The sequence below is a fragment of the Pelodiscus sinensis genome, chromosome 7 (assembly GCF_049634645.1).
Source record: "Pelodiscus sinensis isolate JC-2024 chromosome 7, ASM4963464v1, whole genome shotgun sequence".
Lineage (NCBI taxonomy): Eukaryota > Metazoa > Chordata > Testudines > Trionychidae > Pelodiscus > Pelodiscus sinensis.
The window spans coordinates 67,124,382-67,147,546 of NC_134717.1; the positions used below are offsets into that span (position 1 = coordinate 67,124,382).

Below are 23,165 nucleotides of genomic sequence, written 5' to 3' on the forward strand. Positions count from 1 at the left end.
GTAGCGGATCCATAATTTAGTCTTTCAAAGAGAAGTCTGGGGGATACGTCAACACAACTAAAATTTGAAGAAAACTGAATTTTTGTTTTAAGTTTTACAGCACTTTATTATTTTTGTACTTTTTACACCCAAAAATGTAATCGCCCTCTTGGCTACGATTAACTCGTTTAAATAAATGTGTTCCAATGGTAGAAAAAAAATTTGTATGTCTGAAAACTAGGTACTGGGGATTTTTTTTTTTTTTTTTTTTTTTTAAAGGGGTACTTTATAAAAATGGTTAAGAAACACTGCTCTAGCTCAGTGATTCTTAATAGAATCACAGAACTGAAAGAGACTTTGAGAGGTCTTCTAATCTAGCCTGCACAGCAGGACTAAATATTTAAGTTTTCCCTGACAGATGTTTGTTTAACATGCTTTGTGTAATAACAGTAAAAGCACCCTGACCAGCCTAAATTAATTCTGTGTTTTAATATGTACTGGGAAAAAAAAAACACAGGAAAGACACTGCTGTACTTCAACCAGAAATTATGGAGGTCATGGCAAGAATTACTTAGCAAAACTCTGAAGTTTATACTGCAAGATCAGATGATTACAATGGTCCCGTCTGACTTGGATTTTAAAGTTACTTATTAGTTTCCTAAGTCCCTCTGAAAGTGATTTCTCTAAGGGCACATCTACACTGGGAAGTTATTTTGAAATAACTCCTGAAATAACTATTTCAAAACAGCACTATTCCACTTCACAAGTGGAAGTTATTATTTCAAAATAATAACTTCCACTTATTTTGAAATAAGGGGCTTGGTAACGTGGATGCTCGTCTTTTTATTTAAAAATACGGAGAGCTATTTCGAAATAATTCCCTAGTGGGCTACGTCTACATTGCCGGCTTTGTGGGCAGTGCCTATGCAAATGAAGCACAGATTAGCATTTTGCCACACTTCATTTGCATAATGTATTCAAACTGGTTTTGCACAAGAGGTTTTTGCGCAAAAACAATAAGTGTGGATGGAATTTTTTTGTGCAAAACCCCCATTTTGCACAATATCCTTATGCCTTGCACCCACTGGGGTAGGTAAGAATGCCTCACATAAGGACCTTGTGCAAAACGGGTTTTGCGCAAAAGAAGAGTCCACACTGCTTGTTTTTAAGCAAAAACCTTGTGTAAAAATGGCTTGAATAAATGATGCAAACGAAGCATGGCAAAATGCTAATCCACGCTTCATTTGCATAGGCTTTGCAGGCAGTGTAGACAAAGCCGAGATGTAAGCGACTAGTCGAATAGTTGACTACCTGATAAGCCTGGGCTTCTCGGGTAGTTGAGTCACTAGTTTACTAGTTGCTTCTCCCCCCCTTGTTACTTCTATCAGAGGCAGCGGGGAAGAAGGGAGCAGGAGCTGAGGAGAGCAGGCTTAAAAGCCATCGTCTACTTGATTAGCTCATTAAACGCAATTTAACATCCTTAGTGCAGACATGCCTTAACTCTGCACGTTCACTTTGAAAAGATGTGCACGTATCTTACATCTTTCCATTACATTTTTCATGCTGCCTTCTTAATCCTATGTTCCTTCATCATTCTGTCCTAAAATACCGTGACCAACTTGTACCTCTCTGTGTGTATTTATTTAGGAAAGAGTTACAATAGGAATGAACCTTGAGTCTCAGAGGAATCAGGTGCTGCAGTTTCGTAATCCTATATATCTAGGGAATTCAATTAAAGAGGTGGGAAGGTCAAGTCCTATAAAGCAGTGTCTTTTTGGGGGGGGTTGTTCTGTGCTTCCCTCTGAGGCAGTCAGCATAGTTCCTGTAGGATCTGTGATGCCATTTACACGTCACTTTCCATGTCTAAAATCTCCCTACCTATTTTTAGAAACACGAGCTAAGACATCAGCACTCACTGGGGTAGGCAAGGATGCCATACAGGTCAGCTCTTGTGTGGCTCCTGCTCCCAACACCTGGCTGGGCAAGGGGGTGACTCTGCATTTCTATGTCCTAGGATCAGGGTTTTTCCACTGACTGGAGGAGGGGTTTGGGTCTTAGGACCACTGGCTCGGTGACTGTGAATCCAGCCACGTGGAATCTTTGCGAAGCCAGTGCAGCGAGGCTGTAGTTACAGGAGCGCAGCAGCCAGCAGCCATCACCAGGACTTGGCCAGAGCCTGCCTATTCGTGGGGTGTCTGTGGGGAATTAGAAGCGTGTCAATGGCAACAAGGGAACAACATTTCCAGCTGATGCGTCAACTTCCCAGCGGGAGTGTGTCCCGCTGGGACCGGCGAGCTCAGAGGTGGGGGGAAGGGGGGCTCATCCGGCTTCACTCAGCTGCTGCTGCCCCGCTCGCTGGGGCTCACGCCGCCTCACCGCTACCGCGTGGCCCGTGGCTGTGCGGGAGGCGGGCCCCGGCGGAAGGAAGGGCCCGGGGCAGCGCTGCCCGGCGCTCAGGGCCCCAGCAGGGCGGGGACGCGGCGCCGGGTCACTCACCCGACTGGCGAGAGGAGGCTCCGGGCCGCCGTCACCGCTTCGCTGCTGCGCCGCCGCCGGCAAACCGAAAGCGAGCGAGGACACGGCAACAGAACGCCCGTTGCGCGGCCAGCCCCCGGGCCAATCCCGAGCCGCGGGGCGGGCCTGCCGCAGCCACAGCCAATCCGCGCTGCGGCACCGGCTGTTCCTGAAAGCGCGCTACCCTCCCGCTGCTCTGCGCTGCCTCCCAGAGCCCCCCCCACAGAGTCCCAACCACAGCCCTCCCCCCTCCCCCAGCCCCCCACAGCCCTCCCCCCCTCAGACACCCCGCACCACAGCCCTCTCCCCTCAGACACCCCGCACCACAGCCCTCCCCCCCTCCCCCAGCCCCCTGACCCCACAGCCCTCCCCCCTTCCCCCAGCCCCCCACAGCCCTCCCCCCTCCCTCAGACACCCCGCACCACAGCCCTCCCCCCCTCCCCCAGCCCCCTGACCCCACAGCCCTCCCCCCTTCCCCCAGCCCCCCACAGCCCTCCCCCCTCCCTCAGACACCCCGCACCACAGCCCTCCCCCCCTCCCCCAGCCCCCTGACCCCACAGCCCTCCCCCCTTCCCCCAGCCCCCCACAGCCCTCCCCCCTCCCTCAGACACCCCGCACCACAGCCCTCCCCCCCTCCCCCAGCCCCCTGACCCCACAGCCCTCCCCCCTTCCCCCAGCCCCCCACAGCCCTCCCCCCTCCCTCAGACACCCCGCACCACAGCCCTCCCCCCCTCCCCCAGCCCCCTGACCCCACAGCCCTCCCCCCTTCCCCCAGCCCCCCACAGCCCTCCCCCCTCCCTCAGACACCCCGCACCACAGCCCTCCCCCCCTCCCCCAGCCCCCTGACCCCACAGCCCTCCCCCCTTCCCCCAGCCCCCCACAGCCCTCCCCCCCTCCCCCAGCCCCCTGACCCCACAGCCCTCCCCCCCTCCCCCAGCCCCCTGACCCCACAGCCCTCCCCCCTCCCCCAGACACCCCGCACCACAGCCCTCCCCCCTCCCCCAGACACCCCGCACCACAGCCCTCCCCCCCTCCCCCAGCCCCCTGACCCCACAGCCCTCCCCCCTTCCCCCAGCCCCCCACAGCCCTCCCCCCCTCCCCCAGCCCCCTGACCCCACAGCCCTCCCCCCTCCCCCAGACACCCCGCACCACAGCCCTCCCCCCTCACCCCACAGCCCTCCCCCCTCCCCCAGACACCCCGCACCACAGCCCTCCCCCCTCACCCCACAGCCCTCCCCCCTCCCCCAGACACCCCGCACCACAGCCCTCCCCCCTCACCCCACAGCCCTCCCCCCTCCCCCAGACACCCCGCACCACAGCCCTCCCCCCTCACCCCACAGCCCTCCCCCCTCCCCCAGACACCCCGCACCACAGCCCTCCCCCCTCACCCCACAGCCCTCCCCCCTCCCCCAGACACCCCGCACCACAGCCCTCCCCCCCGACACCCCGCACCACAGCCCTCCCCCTCCCCCAGACACCCCGCACCACAGCCCTCCCCCCTCACCCCACAGCCCTCCCCCCTCCCCCAGACACCCCGCACCACAGCCCTCCCCCCTCACCCCACAGCCCTCCCCCCTCCCCCAGACACCCCGCACCACAGCCCTCCCCCCTCACCCCACAGCCCTCCCCCCTCCCCCAGACACCCCGCACCACAGCCCTCCCCCCTCACCCCACAGCCCTCCCCCCTCCCCCAGACACCCCGCACCACAGCCCTCCCCCCTCACCCCACAGCCCTCCCCCCTCCCCCAGACACCCCGCACCACAGCCCTCCCCCCTCACCCCACAGCCCTCCCCCCTCCCCCAGACACCCCGCACCACAGCCCTCTCCCCTCACCCCACAGCCCTCCCCCCTCCCCCAGACACCCCGCACCACAGCCCTCCCCCCTCACCCCACAGCCCTCCCCCCTCCCCCAGACACCCCGCACCACAGCCCTCCCCCCCTCACCCCACAGCCCTCCCCCCCCAGACACCCCGCACCACAGCCCTCCCCCCTCACCCCACAGCCCTCCCCCAGCCTCCCACAGCCCTCCCCCCCTCACCCCACAGCCCTCCCCCCTCCCCCAGACACCCCGCACCACAGCCCTCCCCCCTCACCCCACAGCCCTCCCCCCTCCCCCAGACACCCCGCACCACAGCCCTCCCCCCCTCACCCCACAGCCCTCCCCCCCCAGACACCCCGCACCACAGCCCTCACCCCTCACCCCACAGCCCTCCCCCCTCCCCCAGCCCCCCACAGCTCTCCCCCCTCCCTCAGACACCCCGCACCACAGAGTCCCAACCACAGCCCTCCCCCCTCCCCCAGACACCCCGCACCACAGCCCTCCCCCCTCACCCCACAGCCCTCCCCCCCGACACCCCGCACCACAGCCCTCCCCCCCCAGACACCCCGCACCACAGCCCTCCCCCCCTCACCCCACAGCCCTCCCCCAGCCTCCCACAGCCCTCCCCCCCTCACCCCACAGCCCTCCCCCCTCCCCCAGCCCCCCACAGCCCTCCCCCCTCCCACAGCCCTCCTCCCAGACACCCCGCACCACAGCCCTCCCCCCTCCCCCAGACTCCCCGCACCACAGCCCTCACCCCCTCCCCCAGCCCCCCACAGCCCTCCCCCCTCCCTCAGACACCCCGCACCACAGCCCTCCCCCCTCCCTCAGACACCCCGCACCACAGCCCTCACCCCCTCCCCCAGCCCCCCACAGCCCTCCCCCTCCCTCAGACACCCCGCACCACAGCCCTCCCCCCTCCCTCAGACACCCCACACCACAGCCCTCACCCCCTCCCCCAGCCCCCCACAGCCCTCACCCCTCCTTCAGACACCCCTGTACCACAGCCCTCACCCCCTCCCCCAGCCCTCCACAGCCCTCCCCTCTCCCTCAGACACCCCGCACCACAGCCCTCCCCCTCCCTCAGACACCCCGCACCACAGCCCTCACCCTCCCTCAGACACCCCGCACCACAGCCCTCCCCCCTCACCCCACAGCCCTCCCCCCTCCCCCAGACACCCCGCACCACAGCCCTCCCCCCTCACCCCACAGCCCTCCCCCCTCCCCCAGACACCCCGCACCACAGCCCTCCCCCCTCACCCCACAGCCCTCCCCCCTCCCCCAGACACCCCGCACCACAGCCCTCCCCCCCTCACCCCACAGCCCTCCCCCCCCAGACACCCCGCACCACAGCCCTCCCCCCTCACCCCACAGCCCTCCCCCAGCCTCCCACAGCCCTCCCCCCCTCACCCCACAGCCCTCCCCCCTCCCCCAGCCCCCCACAGCTCTCCCCCCTCCCTCAGACACCCCGCACCACAGAGTCCCAACCACAGCCCTCCCCCCTCCCCCAGACACCCCGCACCACAGCCCTCCCCCCCTCACCCCACAGCCCTCCCCCCCGACACCCCGCACCACAGCCCTCCCCCCCCAGACACCCCGCACCACAGCCCTCCCCCCCTCACCCCACAGCCCTCCCCCAGCCTCCCACAGCCCTCCCCCCCTCACCCCACAGCCCTCCCCCCTCCCCCAGCCTCCCACAGCCCTCCTCCCAGACACCCCGCACCACAGCCCTCCCCCCTCCCCCAGACTCCCCGCACCACAGCCCTCACCCCCTCCCCCAGCCCCCCACAGCCCTCCCCCCTCCCTCAGACACCCCGCACCACAGCCCTCCCCCCTCCCTCAGACACCCCGCACCACAGCCCTCACCCCCTCCCCCAGCCCCCCACAGCCCTCCCCCTCCCTCAGACACCCCGCACCACAGCCCTCCCCCCTCCCTCAGACACCCCACACCACAGCCCTCACCCCCTCCCCCAGCCCCCCACAGCCCTCACCCCTCCTTCAGACACCCCTGTACCACAGCCCTCACCCCCTCCCCCAGCCCTCCACAGCCCTCCCCTCTCCCTCAGACACCCCGCACCACAGCCCTCCCCCCTCCCTCAGACACCCCGCACCACAGCCCTCACCCCCTCCCCCAGCCCCCCACAGCCCTCACCCCTCCTTCAGACACCCCTGTACCACAGCCCTCACCCCCTCCCCCAGCCCTCCACAGCCCTCCCCTCTCCCTCAGACACCCCGCACCACAGCCCTCCCCCTCCCTCAGACACCCCGCACCACAGCCCTCCCCCCCTCACCCCACAGCCCTCCCCCCCCAGACACCCCGCACCACAGCCCTCCCCCCCTCACCCCACAGCCCTCCCCCAGCCTCCCACAGCCCTCCCCCCCCGACACCCCGCACCACAGCCCTCCCCCCCTCACCCCACAGCCCTCCCCCCTCCCCCAGCCCCCCACAGCTCTCCCCCCTCCCTCAGACACCCCGCACCACAGAGTCCCAACCACAGCCCTCCCCCCTCCCCCAGCCCCCCACAGCCCTCCCCCCTCCCACAGCCCTCCTCCCAGACACCCCGCACCACAGCCCTCCCCCCTCCCCCAGACACCCCGCACCACAGCCCTCCCCCCTCCCCCAGACACCCCGCACCACAGCCCTCACCCCCTCCCCTAGCCCCCCACAGCCCTCCCCCCTCCCTCAGACACCCCGCACCACAGCCCTCCCCCCTCCCTCAGACACCCCGCACCACAGCCCTCACCCCCTCCCCCAGCCCCCCACAGCCCTCCCCCTCCCTCAGACACCCCGCACCACAGCCCTCCCCCCTCCCTCAGACACCCCACACCACAGCCCTCACCCCCTCCCCCAGCCCCCCACAGCCCTCACCCCTCCTTCAGACACCCCTGCACCACAGCCCTCACCCCCTCCCCCAGCCCCCCACAGCCCTCCCCTCTCCCTCAGACACCCCGCACCACAGCCCTCCCCCTCCCTCAGACACCCCGCACCACAGCCCTCACCCCCTCCCCCAGCCCCCCACAGCCCTCCCCCCTCCCTCAGACACCCCGCACCACAGCCCTCCCCCTCCCTCAGACACCCCTGCACCACAGCCCTCACCCCCTCCCCCAGCCCCCCACAGCCCTCCCCCCTCCCTCAGACACCCCGCACCACAGCCCTCACCCCTCCCTCAGACACCCCTGCACCACAGCCCTCACCCCCTCCCCCAGCCCCCCACAGCCCTCCCCCCTCCCTCAGACACCTCGCACCACAGCCCTCACCCCTTCACCCCACAGCCCTCACCCCTCCCTCAGACAACCCGCACCACAGCCCTCCCCCCCTCCCCTAGCCCCCCACAGCCCTCCCCCCTCCCTCAGACACCCCTGCACCACAGCCCTCCCCCCCTCACCCCACAGCCCTCCCCCCATCCCTCAGACACCCCTGCACCACAGCCCTCACCCCTTCACCCCACAGCCCTCATCCCCTCCCAGAGCTCCCTCACCCCACAGCCCTCACCCCCCTCCCTCAGACACCCCGCACCACAGCCCTCCCCCAGCCCCCCACAGCCCTCCCCCCTCCCTCAGACACCCCGCACCACAGCCCTCACCCCTTCACCCCACAGCCCTCACCCCTCCCTCAGACACCCCTGCACCACAGCCCTCCCCCTTTCCCCCAGCCCCCCACAGCCCTCACCCCCATCCCTCAGACACCCCTGCACCACAGCCCTCACCCCCTCACCCCACAGCCCTCACCCCTATCCCTCAGACACCCCTGCACCACAGCCCTCACCCCTTCACCCCACAGCCCTCACCCCTTCCCCCAGCCCCCCACAACTCCCCTCACCCCCTCCCTCAGACACCCCTGCACCACAGCCCTCACCCCACAGCCCTCACCCCCTCCCAGAGCCCCCTCACCCCACAGCCCTCACCCCCTCCCCCAGCCCCCCAGAACCCCTCTCACCACAGAGTCCCAACCACAGCCCTCATCCGCATCCCTCAGACACCCCTGCACCACAGCCCTCACCCCCTCACCCCACAGCCCTCACCCCTATCCCTCGGACACCCCTGCACCACAGCCCTCACCCCTTCACCCCACAGCCCTCACCCCTTCCCCAGCCCTCCACAACCCCCCTCACCCCCTCCCTCAGACACCCCTGCACCACAGCCCTCACCCCTCACCCCGCAGCCCTCACCCCCTCCCAGAGCCCCCTCACCCCACAGCCCTCATCCCCTCCCCCAGCCCCCCAGAACCCCTCTCACCACAGAGTCCCAACCACAGCCCTCATCCCCATCCCTCAGACACCCCTGCACCACAGCCCTCACCTCCTCCCCCAGCCCCCTCACCCCACAGACCTCACCCCCTCCCAGAGCCCCCCCACAGCCCCCCTCACCCCCATCCCTCATCCCCTGCCAGAGCCCCCTCACCCCACAGCCCTCACCCCCTCCCAGAGCCCCCTCACCCCACAGCCCTCACCCCCTCCCCCAGCCCCCCACAACCCCCCTCACCACAGAGTCCCAACCACAGCCCTCATCCCCATCCCTCAGACACCCCTGCACCACAGCCCTCACCCCCTCCCAGAGCCCCCCACAGCCTCCCTCACCCCACAGCCCTCACCCCCTCCCAGAGCCCCCCTCACCCCACAACCCTCACTCCCATCCCTCACACACCCCTGCACCACAGCCCTCACCCCCTCCCAGAGCCCCCCTCACCCCACAGCCTTCATCCCCATCCCTCAGACACCTCTGCACCACAGCCCTCACCCCCTCCCAGAGCCCCCCACAGCTCCCCTCACCACAGAGTCCCAACCACAGCCCTCATCCCCATCCCTCAGACACCCCTGCACCACAGCCCTCACCCCCTCCCAGAGCCCCCCTCACCCCACAGCCCTCATCCCCATCCCTCAGACACCCCTGCACCACAGCCCTCACCCCCTCCCAGAGCCCCCCACAGCTCCCCTCACCACGGAGTCCCAACCACAGCCCTCAGCCCCATCCCTCAGACACCCCTGCACCACAGCCCTCACCCCCTCCCAGAGCCCCCCTCACCCCACAGCCCTCATCCCCATCCCTCAGACACCTCTGCACCACAGCCCTCACCCCCTCCCAGAGCCCCCCTCACCCCACAGCCCTCATCCCCATCCCTCAGACACCCCTGCACCACAGCCCTCACCCCCATCCCTCAGACACCCCTGCACCACAGCCCTCATCCCCATCCCTCAGACACCTCTGCACCACAGCCCTCACCCCCTCCCAAAGCCCCCCTCACCCCACAGCCCTCACCCCCTCCCAGATCAATACCTCCTCCTTCTCCACACCTGCCTGCTGCAATCAGCTGTTTCACTGAGGCTCTGGGCTGAAGGGGGAGCAGGGATGCTGTGCACTGAGGGAAGGCACGGAACTGGCTGGCAAGAGGTGAGGTAAGTTAGAGCCTTAGGGGAAGGGGCAGAGTGGGAGTGGGAACTGGGGCATAGCTGGGGGTTGAGCACTTTTTTTAAGTCCATGCCTGCAGTGCTGGGGACTGACTTGGTGACCTTTCCAAGTCCCTTTCCACCCTATCATGAGGAAACTTCTAGGAATATATCCAAAACTGGCACTCCTAGGCTACGTCTATCAGGGCCACATTATGACTTTCGTGGGCCGTAGGCACTTTTGCCTTCGTGGGCCCCTCCCACCATAATAATATCACTATTAAAGATTATTTTTGATATAACTTTAAATACTTCAACATTTTATTTTTTTTCTATTTTAGGCAAAATTTAATAGATTTTTGTGGGCCCTAAAAGTTTCATTTTTTTTTCTGATGTGAGAAAAAAATTAAAACATTTTCTTCGACCTTAAAAGTTCATTTTTTTTCTTCTGATTTTAAAAGAAATTAAAACATTTTTGGGGGCCCCTAAAAGTAGCATGGGCCCTAGGCACTGTGCATACTCTGCCTAATGGATAAGTCAGCCCTGACGTCTATACTGCATGCTTATTTTGAAATAACTCATGTTATTTTAAATTAACAGAGTGTGTGTCTGCACAGCAAGCCTATTATTTCAAAATAATTTTGAAATAACAGGCTTCTTACTCCAACTTCTGTAACCCTCATTTCAGGAGGAGTAAGGGAAGTCGAAGGAACCATATTCTTCCTTCAACTTCCTAAGGTGTGGACAGCACCAAAAGTCGAATAAAGCTACTTTGACTTAAGCGACACAATTAACCTAGCTGAAGTTGCGTATCTTAATTCGACTTTAGCCCACGGTGTAGACGTACCTCCTACTGTGGAGGCATTGGTCCAAAGGACAAGCTTTACAAGGTCAGCAGGCTGTGCATATAGGCTGTGTCTAGACTACATGACTCTGTCGTCAGAGGCATGTAGATTAGACACATAGACAAAGGCAAATGAAGCCACGATTTAAATGATCGCGGCTTCATTTACATTTACATGGCTGCCGCGCTGAGCCGACATACAGCTGATCAGCTGTTTGTCCGCTCAGCGCGCTAGTCTGGACGCTCCCCTGCTGACATCAAAGCCCTTTGTCGGCAGCCCCGTTATTACTCGTGGGATGAGGTTTACCGGGGCTGCCGACAAAGGGCTTTGATGTCGGCAGGGGAGCGTCCAGACTAGCGCGCTGAGCGGACAAACAGCTGATCAGCTGTTTGTCGGCTCAGCGCGGCAGCCATGTAAATGTAAATGAAGCCACGATCATTTAAATCGCGGCTTCATTTGCCTTTGTGAAAACAACAAATCTACATGGCTCCGTCGATGGAGCCATGTAGTTTAGACGTACCCATAGTGGCAGGTGCTGGGGTCGAGGAAACATTGGCTGGTCTCTGCTCTGGCTTACTGGGCCAGGGAGGCAGGAGGGGTGAGCTAAACCTGGAACAGCCGAGCCACAGCGGAGACACGTGCTTTCTGAGAAAGGACTCCAGGAGCTAGAAGGAGGTAATTGAGAGGAAAACGAAAGTTAAAACAGCTGGAGGAGGGGAAAGGGACGTCAGCCTAGGAACTGTGACCCTGGCTTTGTGCCTTTGGCTGGGCAACCATCTGATTTCCTCCCACGCACCAGTCTGTTAGTTCAGCATGCCTCCGTGTGACCAACTACCAAAATCCTGTTTGGATCATTTAACCAATGTTCTTCCTGAAACGCTAGACTGCTTGTGATGCAGCTTTAGCATGTGGCTGTGCCTCAGGCTTTTTCCTGTCAACTGAGTGCTTCACTTTTCAACCAGATGTATTCCTTCAAGTTGTGCAGTAATAATATGCATTCTTCACCTGCAGTGCACAGGGTAGAGGATGTGTCCCACTGAATATACAGTATCACCATCCTGCCTTGTGAGTGCAATGTAGTGTATTTGTATCTTAAGCCTTCCTAAAGTAATCAATGCAGATTACTATATATTTAATGCACTAAAACAAAGATATTATTTTAAATTAAGTGGTTTAGTGTGTTCATAACAAATTTCATTGCTTGTAGAAAAAGGGAACACAGTATTTTGTGTGCTCTCCATCATAATAGACACAGTATGAAATTTCACCATATGTTTGTTAAAATATGTTTCCAAAGATTTTAGGCATAACAAAGGATTTTATATCATACTAAGGTATGGATTTTGGTGGAGAGTTCTTTTAAAACTAGTTAATCAAATAGCTGGATGAATGAGTTTCCCTTTCTTTTCTTCTATCTGAAAGAAACGGGATGTTTCCTTTTGTCCCTTTAAGGCAGGGTGGGAACCTCAGGTCCCCGACTTGCCTGGATCCAGCCCCAGAGGCTCAGGGCTCTCCCTCCAGCATTGGGGAGCCCATGCCGGCACTCCCAATCCCCATTCCCTCACTGCCCCCTATGGGGCTGGAGCACACAAAATCTACTAGGCTGGGTCCCCCTAGGGTCTTGTGTGGGAGGGAAATGTGGGGAGTGTCTTTCTCCTTCTCAGCCAGGGGCTATGTCAGTGAGGGTTGTTGTTTCTTTGTTTGTTTGTCTCTCACTTGTATGCGGCCCATGAATGATTTTTCTGTGAGTCGGTGGCTCCCAACCAGTGCTTTTTTTGTGATGGTACACACCGGTACGGTGTACTGGTACGGTGTACCGGCACCATTTTTTGTGAGCACTCTTGCCGTGCTGCTTTCCCCGGCACAGCCCCTGGCCCTGGGAGCGCTTGTGCTGCGGTGCGTGGCTCAGCTGGGCCAGCAGGGGGTCTGAAAAGCAGCATGTGGTTCCACTGTTGGGGCAGAAAAGTGGCTCAGCTGGGCTGGGGGGTGGAGAGGGGAAAGCGGTGGGCGGCTCAGCTGGGCTGGGGAGGACTCAGTGAACTGAAACTAGAGGCGTAGTGAGGAGGGGGCAGTTGCCCCTGGGCCCAACATTAATTGGGGTGAGACCGGAGTGCACACCGCACAGGCCTATGTGACGCATAGAGCAGTGAGTCAGGAGTTGGGCCACGTGCTGCCTCCCTGTACACACTGTGAGCTGAGGCAGCCGGGCCGGCGACAGGAGCAGCCACTTTATAGGATTACTTTACCCGTCCCATCCCTCAGGTGCCTGGTTCTGTGGGAGGGGAATTTGGTGTGTGTGTCTGTGTGTGGGGGGAGATGCTGGGGATAGGAGGGCTGGGGTGCTGGACTCTGGGGAAGGGGTAGTTGCATTGGAATGAGGGGGGGGGGTGAGGATGCCTGGCTCTGAGGGAGGGGTCAGTTTTGGTCCTGGCAGTGCTTTTTTTGTGACAGTACACCCCTATTTTCCCAGCATATTGTAAATGAATGGCATTCACCTCAAGCGTACCGGCACTTTGATTGGGATATGTGGGTATTAAAGGGGCCGCAACCACATTTCGATCCCCTGGTGCAGCTTTTTTTTTTGCTCAACGACTTTCTCCTGGAGTACTGGCACCTTTTTTCTTACAAAAAAAGCACTGCTCCCGCCCCCAAAAATGTTCCCTACTCCTGTTTTAAGGGCTCTTCAAAGGGGAAGGGAATAAAGGTAGAAAGATTGCAGCAGCAGGGATTGACTGAAAGGACAGGAGGACTTTGGGAGCAAGATTTTATACTACAGTAATTAAAATTTAAATTGTGTATTTTACATAAGGCTAGTCTTTTGAAGAATTTATTTAAACTATACGCTGAAGAATCAAAAGAAACTACACTGTCTACTTAAGGAACTCCCTCTACTCAGAACCTCTACTCAGGACCAAATTCACACAGAAACACCTTCTGAACCCCGACCAGGATTGTTCTATTTGCTTCCCAAAATCCATATACCCGGACACCCCAGACGTCCCATCATTTCAGGTATTGGCATACTCACTACCGGATTATCCAGCTATGTAGACCCTCTCCTCAAACTCTATGTAACCAACACTCCCAGCTATCTCCAAGATACCACAGACTTCCTGAGAAAAATACAAAACGTTGATAACCTCCCTGATAACACCATCCTTGCCACCATGGATGTAGCTCTCTACACCAATATTCCACATGAAGATGGATTACAAGTGATTAGAAACACTATCCCAGAGGATACCACAGCCAATCTCGTAGCAGACCTATGTAACTTTGTTCTCACCCACAATTATTTCCAATTTGGGGACAACTTATATCTCCAGATCAGCGGCACAGCCATGGGTACCTGCATGGCCCCACAGTATGCTAACATCTTTAAGGATGACTTAGAACAACGCTTCCTCAGATTGCATCCCCTTTTACCTCTCCTTTACTTACGCTACATCGATGACATCTTTATGATCTGGACCCATGGCCAAGAAACACTGGACGCATTCCACAGAGACTTTAGCAACCTACATCCCACCATCAATCTCAGCCTGGACCATTCTACACGAGAGATCCATTTCCTGGACACCACAGTACAAATCACTAATGGAAAATTAAATACCACTCTCTACAGAAAACCCACTGACTGCTACACTTACCTACCTGCCTCCAGCTTCCATCCAGGACATACCATATGATCCATTGTCTATTGTCAGGCCTGTAGGTACAACCGCATCTACTCTAATCCCATTGACAGAGACCAGAAACTTCAAGATCTCTACCAAGCATTTGTAAATCTCAATTACCCACCGGGGGAAATAAAAAACAAATTGAAAGAGTCAGATGAATACCCAGAAACCATCTACTTCAAGATAGGCCCAAGAAAAGCAACAATGGAACACCACTTATCACCTATAGCCCCCCAACTTAAACCTCTCCAACACATTATCAATAGCCTATAACCTATACTGGAACAGGATACTACACTCTGAGAGGCTCTGGGGGACAGACCCATACTCTCCTATAGACAACCACCTAACCTCAGGAAGATTCTTACCAACAACCACAGGACATACCACAATGATACCAACCCTGGAACTTTCCCTTGCAACAAACCCCGTTGTCAACTTTGTCCACATATTTACTCTAGTGACACCATCACTGGACCTAACCATGTCAGTTATACGATCAAGGACACGTATTATAGAAATAAAATTTATGCCATCATGCGCCAACAGTGTCCTTCTGCTATGTATATTGTACAGACTTCTCAGATATTTCGCACAAGAATTAATGCCCACAAATCAGACATCAGACATCTTCACAAGGAAAAACCTGTCAGTTTGCATTTCAGCCTTCCTGGACATACTGTAAAATCTCGAGTATAATGCGCACCAATGTATAATACGCACCCTGACGTTGGAATCTTAGCGTAATGAAAAAATCTGAAATTCTATGTACAATGCGCCCCGGGGTTTGAAGCCATCGAGCTTAGCAACCCCACAACTTCTGCCAACAGGTGGCTGTCCCATAGCCAGGAGCCGACCCAACAGCACCAAGCCCAGCCTTGCCCACTTGCTGGAGGCGGCCCTGGGCTGCAGGAGAGAGGGCGGGAGGGACACACCGCTCCCACCTGCAGGCTTGCCTGGGAGGTTCGGGCTGCACAGCCTCTTCCCTCCCTGATGCTCGCCAACCTCGCGCCTGCCACAGGAACCCCCGGGCACAGCTTGAAGGAGTACCAGGCAGGCAGTGAGCCAGGGTGTTGCAGCCTGGTGGTGCCGCCGGCTCCTTGCCTTGTCCAGGAGCCTTACGGGGCGGAAACCCCCGCGCCACGCTGCAGCAGGAAAGTTTCTGGGCGCAGCCTGAAGGAGCACTGGACAGGCAGCAAGTCAGGGCACTGCCAAAATAAAACTTTAAAAAATAACACCTGTGTATAATGTGCACCCGGACTTTGACCCAAAAAAGTCAGAAAAAAAGCATGCATTATACTCAAGATTTTACGGTAGTCTTAACGACCTTACTACATGCATCTTACTTCAAAGAGACTTTAACACCAGATTACAGAGAGAAACTTCAGAACTTTCATTCATGCTTAAATTTGACACTCTATGAATGGGCCTTAACAAAGATGCTATTTACCGTATACATTATAAAGATAGCTTCCCCACTTATCACCCCGATTAGCCATTCATTGACTTATAAACAGCTATTCCCTCCCTCCCTCTCCCTACCTTTTGTTCTAAATCTGATTTGTCAGTTTAATAAGATGTTCACTTTTTTATTGTATTCCTTTGGTATATACGGTCATGCCATTTCTCTTTTGGTATGTCTACACTACAGCACTAATTCGAACTAACTTAATTTGAATTAGTTAATTCGAACTAAGATAATTCGAACTAGTGCATCTAGACCTAAAAACTAGTTCAAATTAGCATTTTGCTAATTCGAACTAGCATGTCCACATTGAGTGGACCCTGAACCGAGGTTAAGGCTGGCCGGAAGCAGTGCCGGCAGGGCATCAGATTAGGACTTAGAGCGTGGAGCTGCTGCCTCAGGCTAGCCGAGGGCTATGCTTAAAGGGAACCGACCCCCACCCCAGACAGACAGTTCTCAGGGGTTCCCCGCTCGCTTGTCTAACTTGATGAGGGACAGCAAAGCAGTCCTGTCTTAGAATGCCCTGAATGCCCACACTCAGCACATCACAGGACTCGGCCATCAGCCCGGCTGCACTTGCCGCAGGCTGCCATCTGGGTGGGGGAGAGTCAATCGGGGGGCTGCAGGAGAGCTTCCACCCTGAGGAGCCCGCAGAGCCACCCCAGTCGTCCCCATCGGGGGCTTGTACCCCATTCCTCCCTCACCTCCTTCCACTTACCCCTCCCTAGCCCCCCTTCCTGATGTACAAAATAAAGGACACGTGTGTTCAAAAATAGAAACTCTCTTTATTGAACAAAACTCGGGGAGATTGGGAAAAGGAGGTGGGAGAGGGGAAGGGAAAGGGTGGGAGAGGGGAGGGCAACTAAAATGATCAGGGATTTGGAACAGGTCCCATATGAAGAGAGGCTAAAGAGACTGGGACTTTTCAGCTTACAAAAGAGGAGACTGAGGGGGGATATGATAGAGGTCTATAAAAGAATGAGTGGTGTGGAGAGGGTGCATAAAGAAAAGTTCTTCATTAGTTCCCATAATAGAAGGACTAGAGGACACCAAAGGAAATGAATGGGTAGCAGGCTTCAAACTAATAACAGAAAGTTCTTCTTCACAAAGCAAATAGTCAACCTGTGGAACTCCTTGCCACAGGAGGCTGTGAAGGCTAGAACTATAACAGAGTTTAAAGAGAAGTTAGATAAATTTATGGAGGTTGGGTCCATGGAGTGGTATTAGCCAGGGGGTAGAAATGGTGTCCCTGGCCTCTGTTTGTGGAAGGCTGGAGATGGATGGTACGAGACAAATGGCTTGGTCATTGTCTTCAGTCCATCCCCTCCAGGGTACCTAGTGTTGGCCGCTGTCAGCAGACAGGCTACTGGGCTAGATGGACCTTTGGTCTGACCCAGTACAGCTGTTCTTATGTTTTTATGTTCTAAGCTCAGAGCTCAGGGTCGGGGGTCTCACTGGACCACCTTGATTTTCATGCAAACCTGCTCCTGGGTGGCCAGGCTGGCAGCTATCCTGCCCAAGATGGCCACTTTCCTGTGCCTAGTGCGGAGGTCATGGACGTTGGAGGCTTCCCCCCAAACCTGGATGAGGTCCACGATGTTTGCACTAGACCAGGCGGGCGCCAGCCTCTTGTGGCTCTGGGCAGGCTCCTGGGAGCCGCCAGCCTGGTCCCGGGAAGAGGGGGAGGGCTGGGTGGCAGCGGGTTGCTGGCTCATGCCATGCCAGGTGCAGGGTCTGCTGGCTGGGTGCTGACAGGTTGCACCTGGCATGGGCACCGTAGCCAGACCGTGCCCCTTTAAGGGCTCTGGGGCCGGGAGGGGGGCAGACAAGTTTCCCTGGTGGTGCCCAGAGTGGCCACTAGGGCAAGCTGGGGAGAACTAGCCTCCCACTAGTTCGAATTAAGTGGCTACACAGCCCTTAATTCGAACTAGGCATTAGTCTTCATAGAATGAGGTTTACCTAGTTCGAATTAAGCGCTCCGTTAGTTCGAATTAAGTTTGAACTAGCAGTTTGTATGTGTAGCACCTATTAAAGTTAATTCAAACTAATGTCTGTTAGTTCAAATTAACTTTGTAGTGTAGACATACTCTTTCAGAGTATGATCTGAGGGTCTGGCCCACGAAAGCTCATCACCTATTAAACCATCTTGTTAGTCTTTAAAGAGCTACATAGTTTTTCCTTTTGTTTTTGCTGAAGAACTAAGCATTTAAGGCTAAAGCTGAATACTCAGATTTTTAGATGCACAATCTATGCAACATTTTTTTAGAGATGTGATTTTATAATCTTCAGCAACAAATTAATTATTTAAATCTAATTTTAAGCGAAGATCCCGTAGACATATAACAATAATGCACACTATTTTTGTCAATAAATTCCGAAACTGAAACTATATACCCCTCTGGGTTGGCAAATGCCAGTTAAATGGCTGCAATATCACTTAATGGCTTTTTCACAGATACAATGTTGTGTTAATAGGTCTGGCAAGCTGGAATGCTTTTTAAGTTACTAGATTACTAAGACTCACCAGGCTTCAACAGTCTGCTGTGAGTATCTGCAGAAATGGTCAGAATAAGGATGGGCAGAAGGAAAAGGCTGAACACTTAGGCTATGTCTACACTTGCGGCTTCTTGCGCACGTAATATGCAAATGAGGCTAAGCATGAAATATCGCAGAGCCTCATTTGCATACCTAATGAGCCACCATTTTTTTCACAAGAGGCTCTTGCGCAAGAAGGAGTGTCTACACAGCCCCTTCTTGCGCAAGAAAAACCCTCTTGCGCAAGGCCGTTCTTCCTGAAAAGTAATAGGTGTAATGGCATTGCGCAAGAGGGTTTTTCTTGTGCAAGAAAGGGCAGTGTAGATGCTCCTTCTTGCACAAGAGCCTCTTCTGAAAAAAATGGTGGCTCATTAGGTATGCAAATGAGGCTCTGCAATATTCCATGCTTAGGCTCATTTGCATGTTACTCATGCAAGAAGCCGCGAGTATAGACATAGCCTTAGGGTATGTCTAGACTGCATCCCTCCGTCGGCAGAGGGATGCAGATTAGGCAGGTCGACATTGCAAATGAAACAGGGATTTAAATATCCCATGCTTAATTTGCATAAAAATGGTCACCGTTTTTGCTGACTCTGAACTTTGTCGGCAAAAAGCGGCAGTCTAGAGGGGGAGTTGTCGAGAAAGAAAGCTTTTTTCAACAGATCTCATGCCTCTTGCAAGTAGGTTTACAGATCTGTCAAAAAAGGCTTTCTTTCTCGACAGATCCCCCTCTAGACTGCCGCTTTTTGCTGACAAAGTGCTGAGTCGGCAAAAACGGAGGCCATTTGTATGCAAATTAAGCACAGGATATTTAAATCCCCGCTTCATTTGCAATGTCGACCTGCCTAATCTGCATCCCTGTGCTGACATACCCTAAGACCCAAGGAAGGCATGGCCTCCCCTTGCCTGTTTTACTCGCTGCCCATGACTGTAAAATTGGCCAAAATAGACTGTAAATTTGGTAGGGCCTTATCCATAGAAGTAACCCATCCGTTATGTTTACATAATTAAGCACAGTTTAAAATATTTAGCATTTTTTTTTATTTTAAGTGCTTTGCACTAGTGAATCTTCACTAAATGTCCTTGAAGTACAGCATAGAAGTATTATCTCCATTCTATAGTTGAGGGAATTGAGGCTTTGGAGTTGAGTGCTAAGCTCAAAGTTCAGAGGGACAGCCGTGTTAGTCTGGATCTGCAAAAGCGACAACGAGTCCCGTGGCACTTTACAGACTAACAAGCTCAAAGTTGCAGACTGAATCAGTGTTAGAGACAAGATCAGGACAAAGCCGGTCCTGGATCTCTGATCTGTGTACAGTCACAATATGTTTACTAAAGCAGGAAAACAAAACAAAAAAAAATTAACATTTTGCCATCTGTTTTAATCCCATGAAAATATTGATGAAACCAATTTCAAACTGCACTTTCGGACTATAGGTGCCAAATGTTTCAATATGAAGGGTTACATAGAGTAAATTTACCATGTCAGGATGAAAAACTTAATCAACTTAGAGAGGGAAATATAATAATTTGTGTTCCCAGAGTGTCTTATTCTTTCAAAACTGATTTTTTTTAACCATTAGCCTTAGTGATGTGAAAAGTTAACCGAACTGGTTAACTGATAAGCATTAAGGGTGATGCTTACCAGTTCCAGTTAACCAGTGGGGGTTGGGACAGCTCCCTGCCTGCCATGGGCAGGAACTACTCTGGCCATCCAAAGCAGCCCGTCTGTTGGTGGGCCCAAGTGTGTTGCAGGCAGGGGCTGCTTCAGGCATCCAGAGCAGCCCCTTCTGTGGTTGGTCTGGTCAAGTTGCAGGCAGGAGCTGCTCCAGACCAGCCACATTGGGAAAGGGAGGGGAGCGGCTCCCTTAACTGGTTCATAGTTAACCAATTATATGGGATTTTACATCCCTAATTAGCTCTTTGTTTCCAACTACCCAGAACAGAGCTAAGATATGTTACAGAGGTTAATACAGTCTTCTAGGCAGTTTACATGGTCAAGGGTGTTCTGTATGCTGGGTTCTTTTTTTAGAAGCATTATACATTAAAAAAGCTGTGTGGTGGTGGATGCTGGATGAATGTGATGCTTGTCTCTTTAAATGTCTCAGTTCCCACTGGTTGTTCAGACCCAGAAACAAGTAACGCAAAACAAAATCTATTTTTATTTCTATTGATTATGTATAAATTACAGAGATGATGAGACTATATACATGGTTTAATATCAAATCTATGCCATTGTTATGGTTCTGAAGAACTACTGACGGTAACTGGTTTTCCATAATTTCACTACAACTCCCTAACTTGGTCCAAAGATTTCAGATTAGATAGATAAAAACAGATATTAATTTATTTTAAATATATTCCATTTGTGCAGCAAGGAGATGCCAGGTGAATCAGATCATTGTGGCTCCCCTTCCCTTTGCTTTCTCAAATATTTACAATTGAGGGCAGTACTAGCATGGACGATCTGCTCTCCTTACAGCTTATTCTATTTCTAGCCATCTACTCCTATCTTACATCTTTGCCCCACAATGATTTTTTTCCTATGCTTCTACTTGGAGATGTTCCCAGTGGTTGTATGCAGTGACCGTCACTCCTCCAAAACCGTAAGATTGCAAAAGAGAGCGCTAGAAACAATGTAATGTTATAGCGCTACTAGCTATTCGCCAAGCTCCTAACCCACCAAAGTTAATACAGGTTGAACTTCTCTAATCCAGCACCATCAGGGCCTGACTGATGCCAAAGAAGTTACCTTGGTGTAGTAAAGATGGTTCTTCAAGATGTGTATTCCCATGGGCGTTCCACTGTAGGTATTAGGCCTGTCCTGGTGCCGCAAATCGGAGACTTTCAATAGCCGTAGTCAGCCATCTGCACATGAGTGATGAGAATCTTGCTCTGTTCGCAGCTTTTGCCTCATGCGTGCAGTCTGGCTCCCGCCAGTTCCTCTCACCGGCTCAAGTATCTGAAATGATACTCCAAACCAAGATTCTGGGTTGGGGAGGTGAATGGGTAGTGGAGCACCCACAGGGATACACATCTCGAAGAACCATCGTTATTGCACCAAGGTAAGTAACTTCTTCGAGTAGTGTCCCCATGGATGCTCCATTCTAAGTGACTATACAGCAGTATTTGGAAATATCCAGATGGCGGGCTCCAGAATCAAGGATTGTTTGAAGCTGAAAGTGCCGTTGAAGCCAAAGAGGAGTCTGCTGCCAATCGCTGCACAATTACATAATGGTTTATGAAAGTGACATTGGACAACCATGTGGCAGCTTATCAAATGTCCCGAAGGGGGACTCTCCATAAAAAAGCTGTGGATGTAGTTATGGCCCGTGTAGAATGTGCTTTCGGTTGTGATGGAAGAGGCTTATTACGAATAGAGTAACAAGTGGTGATGCAGGAAACTATGATCTTGGCAATATGCTGGAAAGACAGTGCCTCACCCTTGGATCAGTCTGCAGGAGAGACTAATGAATGGTCCGATTTATGCCAATCTCGGGTCCTGTCAATGTAAAAGGCGAGCGCCCGACAGACGTCAAAAGTGTGGAGGACTGCCTGCTGTGATTAGGTTTGTGGTAGAAGGAGGAGGAATATGATCAACTTGTCAATATGGAATGTGGAGCAGACTTTAGGGATAAAGTCTGGGTGAGGTCGCAGTTCCACTCTATCCTTGTTGAAGGTTGTGTACAGCGGTCCTGGCATCAATTCTGCAAGCTCACTGATCCTGCAGGCTGACATTATAGCAAGCTAGAAAACTAACTTGAGTGTTAACATCTGAAGTGATGTAGTGACCAAAGGCTCTAAGGGTACGTCTAGACTACAGGCTTTTGTCGACAGAAGTTTTGTCGACAGATACTGTGGACAAAGCTTCTGTCAACAAAGAGCGTCTAGACTACTTACAGTTCTGTCGACAAAGCAAGCTGCTTTGTCTACATGAGAGTGTAGACGCAAAGGTCAGCGTAGATGCAATAACACCTTCTGTCGACAGAACTCTGTCGACAAAAGGCGTTATTCCTCGTAGAATGAGGTTTACAGCTGACGATAAAACTGCTGAGTTCTGTCGACGTTATGTCGACAGAACTCAGTGGCAGTGTAGACGCAGGTATAGTTTTGTCGACAAAAGTCCACTTTTGTTGACAAAACCCTGTAGTCTAGACACAGCCTAAGAGGGGCCGAATAAGAGTGTCCAGCACTAGGTCCAGGTTCCAGTATGGGGGTGGGAGTCAGTGAGGAGAGTTAAGGTTCGTCAATCCTTTCAGGAACCTCTTCGTTGTTGGGTGGGCAAACACCGAAGTACTGTCTATCAAATGGCAAAAGGCAGTAATCGCTGCAAGGTATAACCTCAAGGAAGCAATTGACAGACCCATTTGTTGCAGGTAAAGGGCGTAGTCGAGGATCTGGTGTATAGATGAGGCATGCAGATTGATCCCATTCACAGAACACCACAAAGCAAACCTTCGCCATTTGGACAGTTAAGTAGATTGAGTAGTGTTTCTCCTGCTTTGTATCAGGACATCTTTGACTTGGTCCAAACAAAGATCCTCGGATGGGCAGAACCAGCTAGGAGCCAAGTGGTTAGATGTAGTGTTTGGGGCTGCGAGTGCAAGAGGGAGCTGCAGTTCTGGGACACCACGTCAGGGAGGCTCGGGAGGGTGTATGCTGGCCTCAGAGACATTCGGTGAAGGAATGGAAACCACATTTGGTGTGCTCAGACAGATGCTATGAGAATCAGTTTGGCCCCATCTGTGTTGATCTTGTCTAGAACCCTGAGTATGAGTACAATAGGAGGAAATACATATAGGAGGGAGTCCCCCCAATGGAGGAGGAAGGCATCCCCTAGAGATCCCTGACCTATGCTTGCCCTGGAGTAATAATATCTGCATTTCGCATTCTTCTAGGTACCGCGGCCGATATTTTCTTAGGTCTCGTGGCTGAAACCACCTCAT

At 54.5% G+C, this 23,165-nt stretch overlaps 2 protein-coding genes across 6 annotated transcripts in view; one reads left to right on the top strand and one right to left on the bottom strand.

Annotated features, from left to right (window-relative positions):
* STAT1 (signal transducer and activator of transcription 1) overlaps positions 1–2,685 on the bottom strand; it is a 46,445-nt gene extending 43,760 nt beyond the window's left edge. For 3 of the 5 annotated variants that reach the window (XM_075934195.1, XM_075934198.1, XM_075934196.1), the window contains exon 1: positions 2,476–2,684. The gene's annotated coding sequence lies outside the window, so the exon portion shown is untranslated. Of the gene's footprint in view, positions 1–2,475 lie in introns of all 5 variants that reach the window. The other 2 variants (XM_075934197.1, XM_075934194.1) reach the window with 2 other exon arrangements.
* On the top strand, positions 1,645–22,731 carry LOC142830272 (uncharacterized). The gene is made up of 3 exons (XM_075934405.1): positions 1,645–1,684; positions 8,388–9,706; positions 22,596–22,731. The coding sequence occupies exons 1-2, from the start codon at positions 1,645–1,647 to the stop codon at positions 9,644–9,646; spliced, it is 1,299 nt and encodes a 432-aa protein (XP_075790520.1). The 3' UTR covers positions 9,647–9,706; positions 22,596–22,731.
* Positions 22,732–23,165: the final 434 nt, after the last annotated feature.

Bases quoted from the DNA above. Each gene is read 5' to 3' on its own strand.
- LOC142830272 (XM_075934405.1), top strand. From the start codon at position 1,645: ATGAACCTTGAGTCTCAGAGGAATCAGGTGCTGCAGTTTC. The intron at 1,685-8,387 runs GTAATCCTATAT...TTCACCCCACAG, and splicing joins GAATCAGGTGCTGCAGTTTC to CCCTCACCCCTTCCCCAGCC.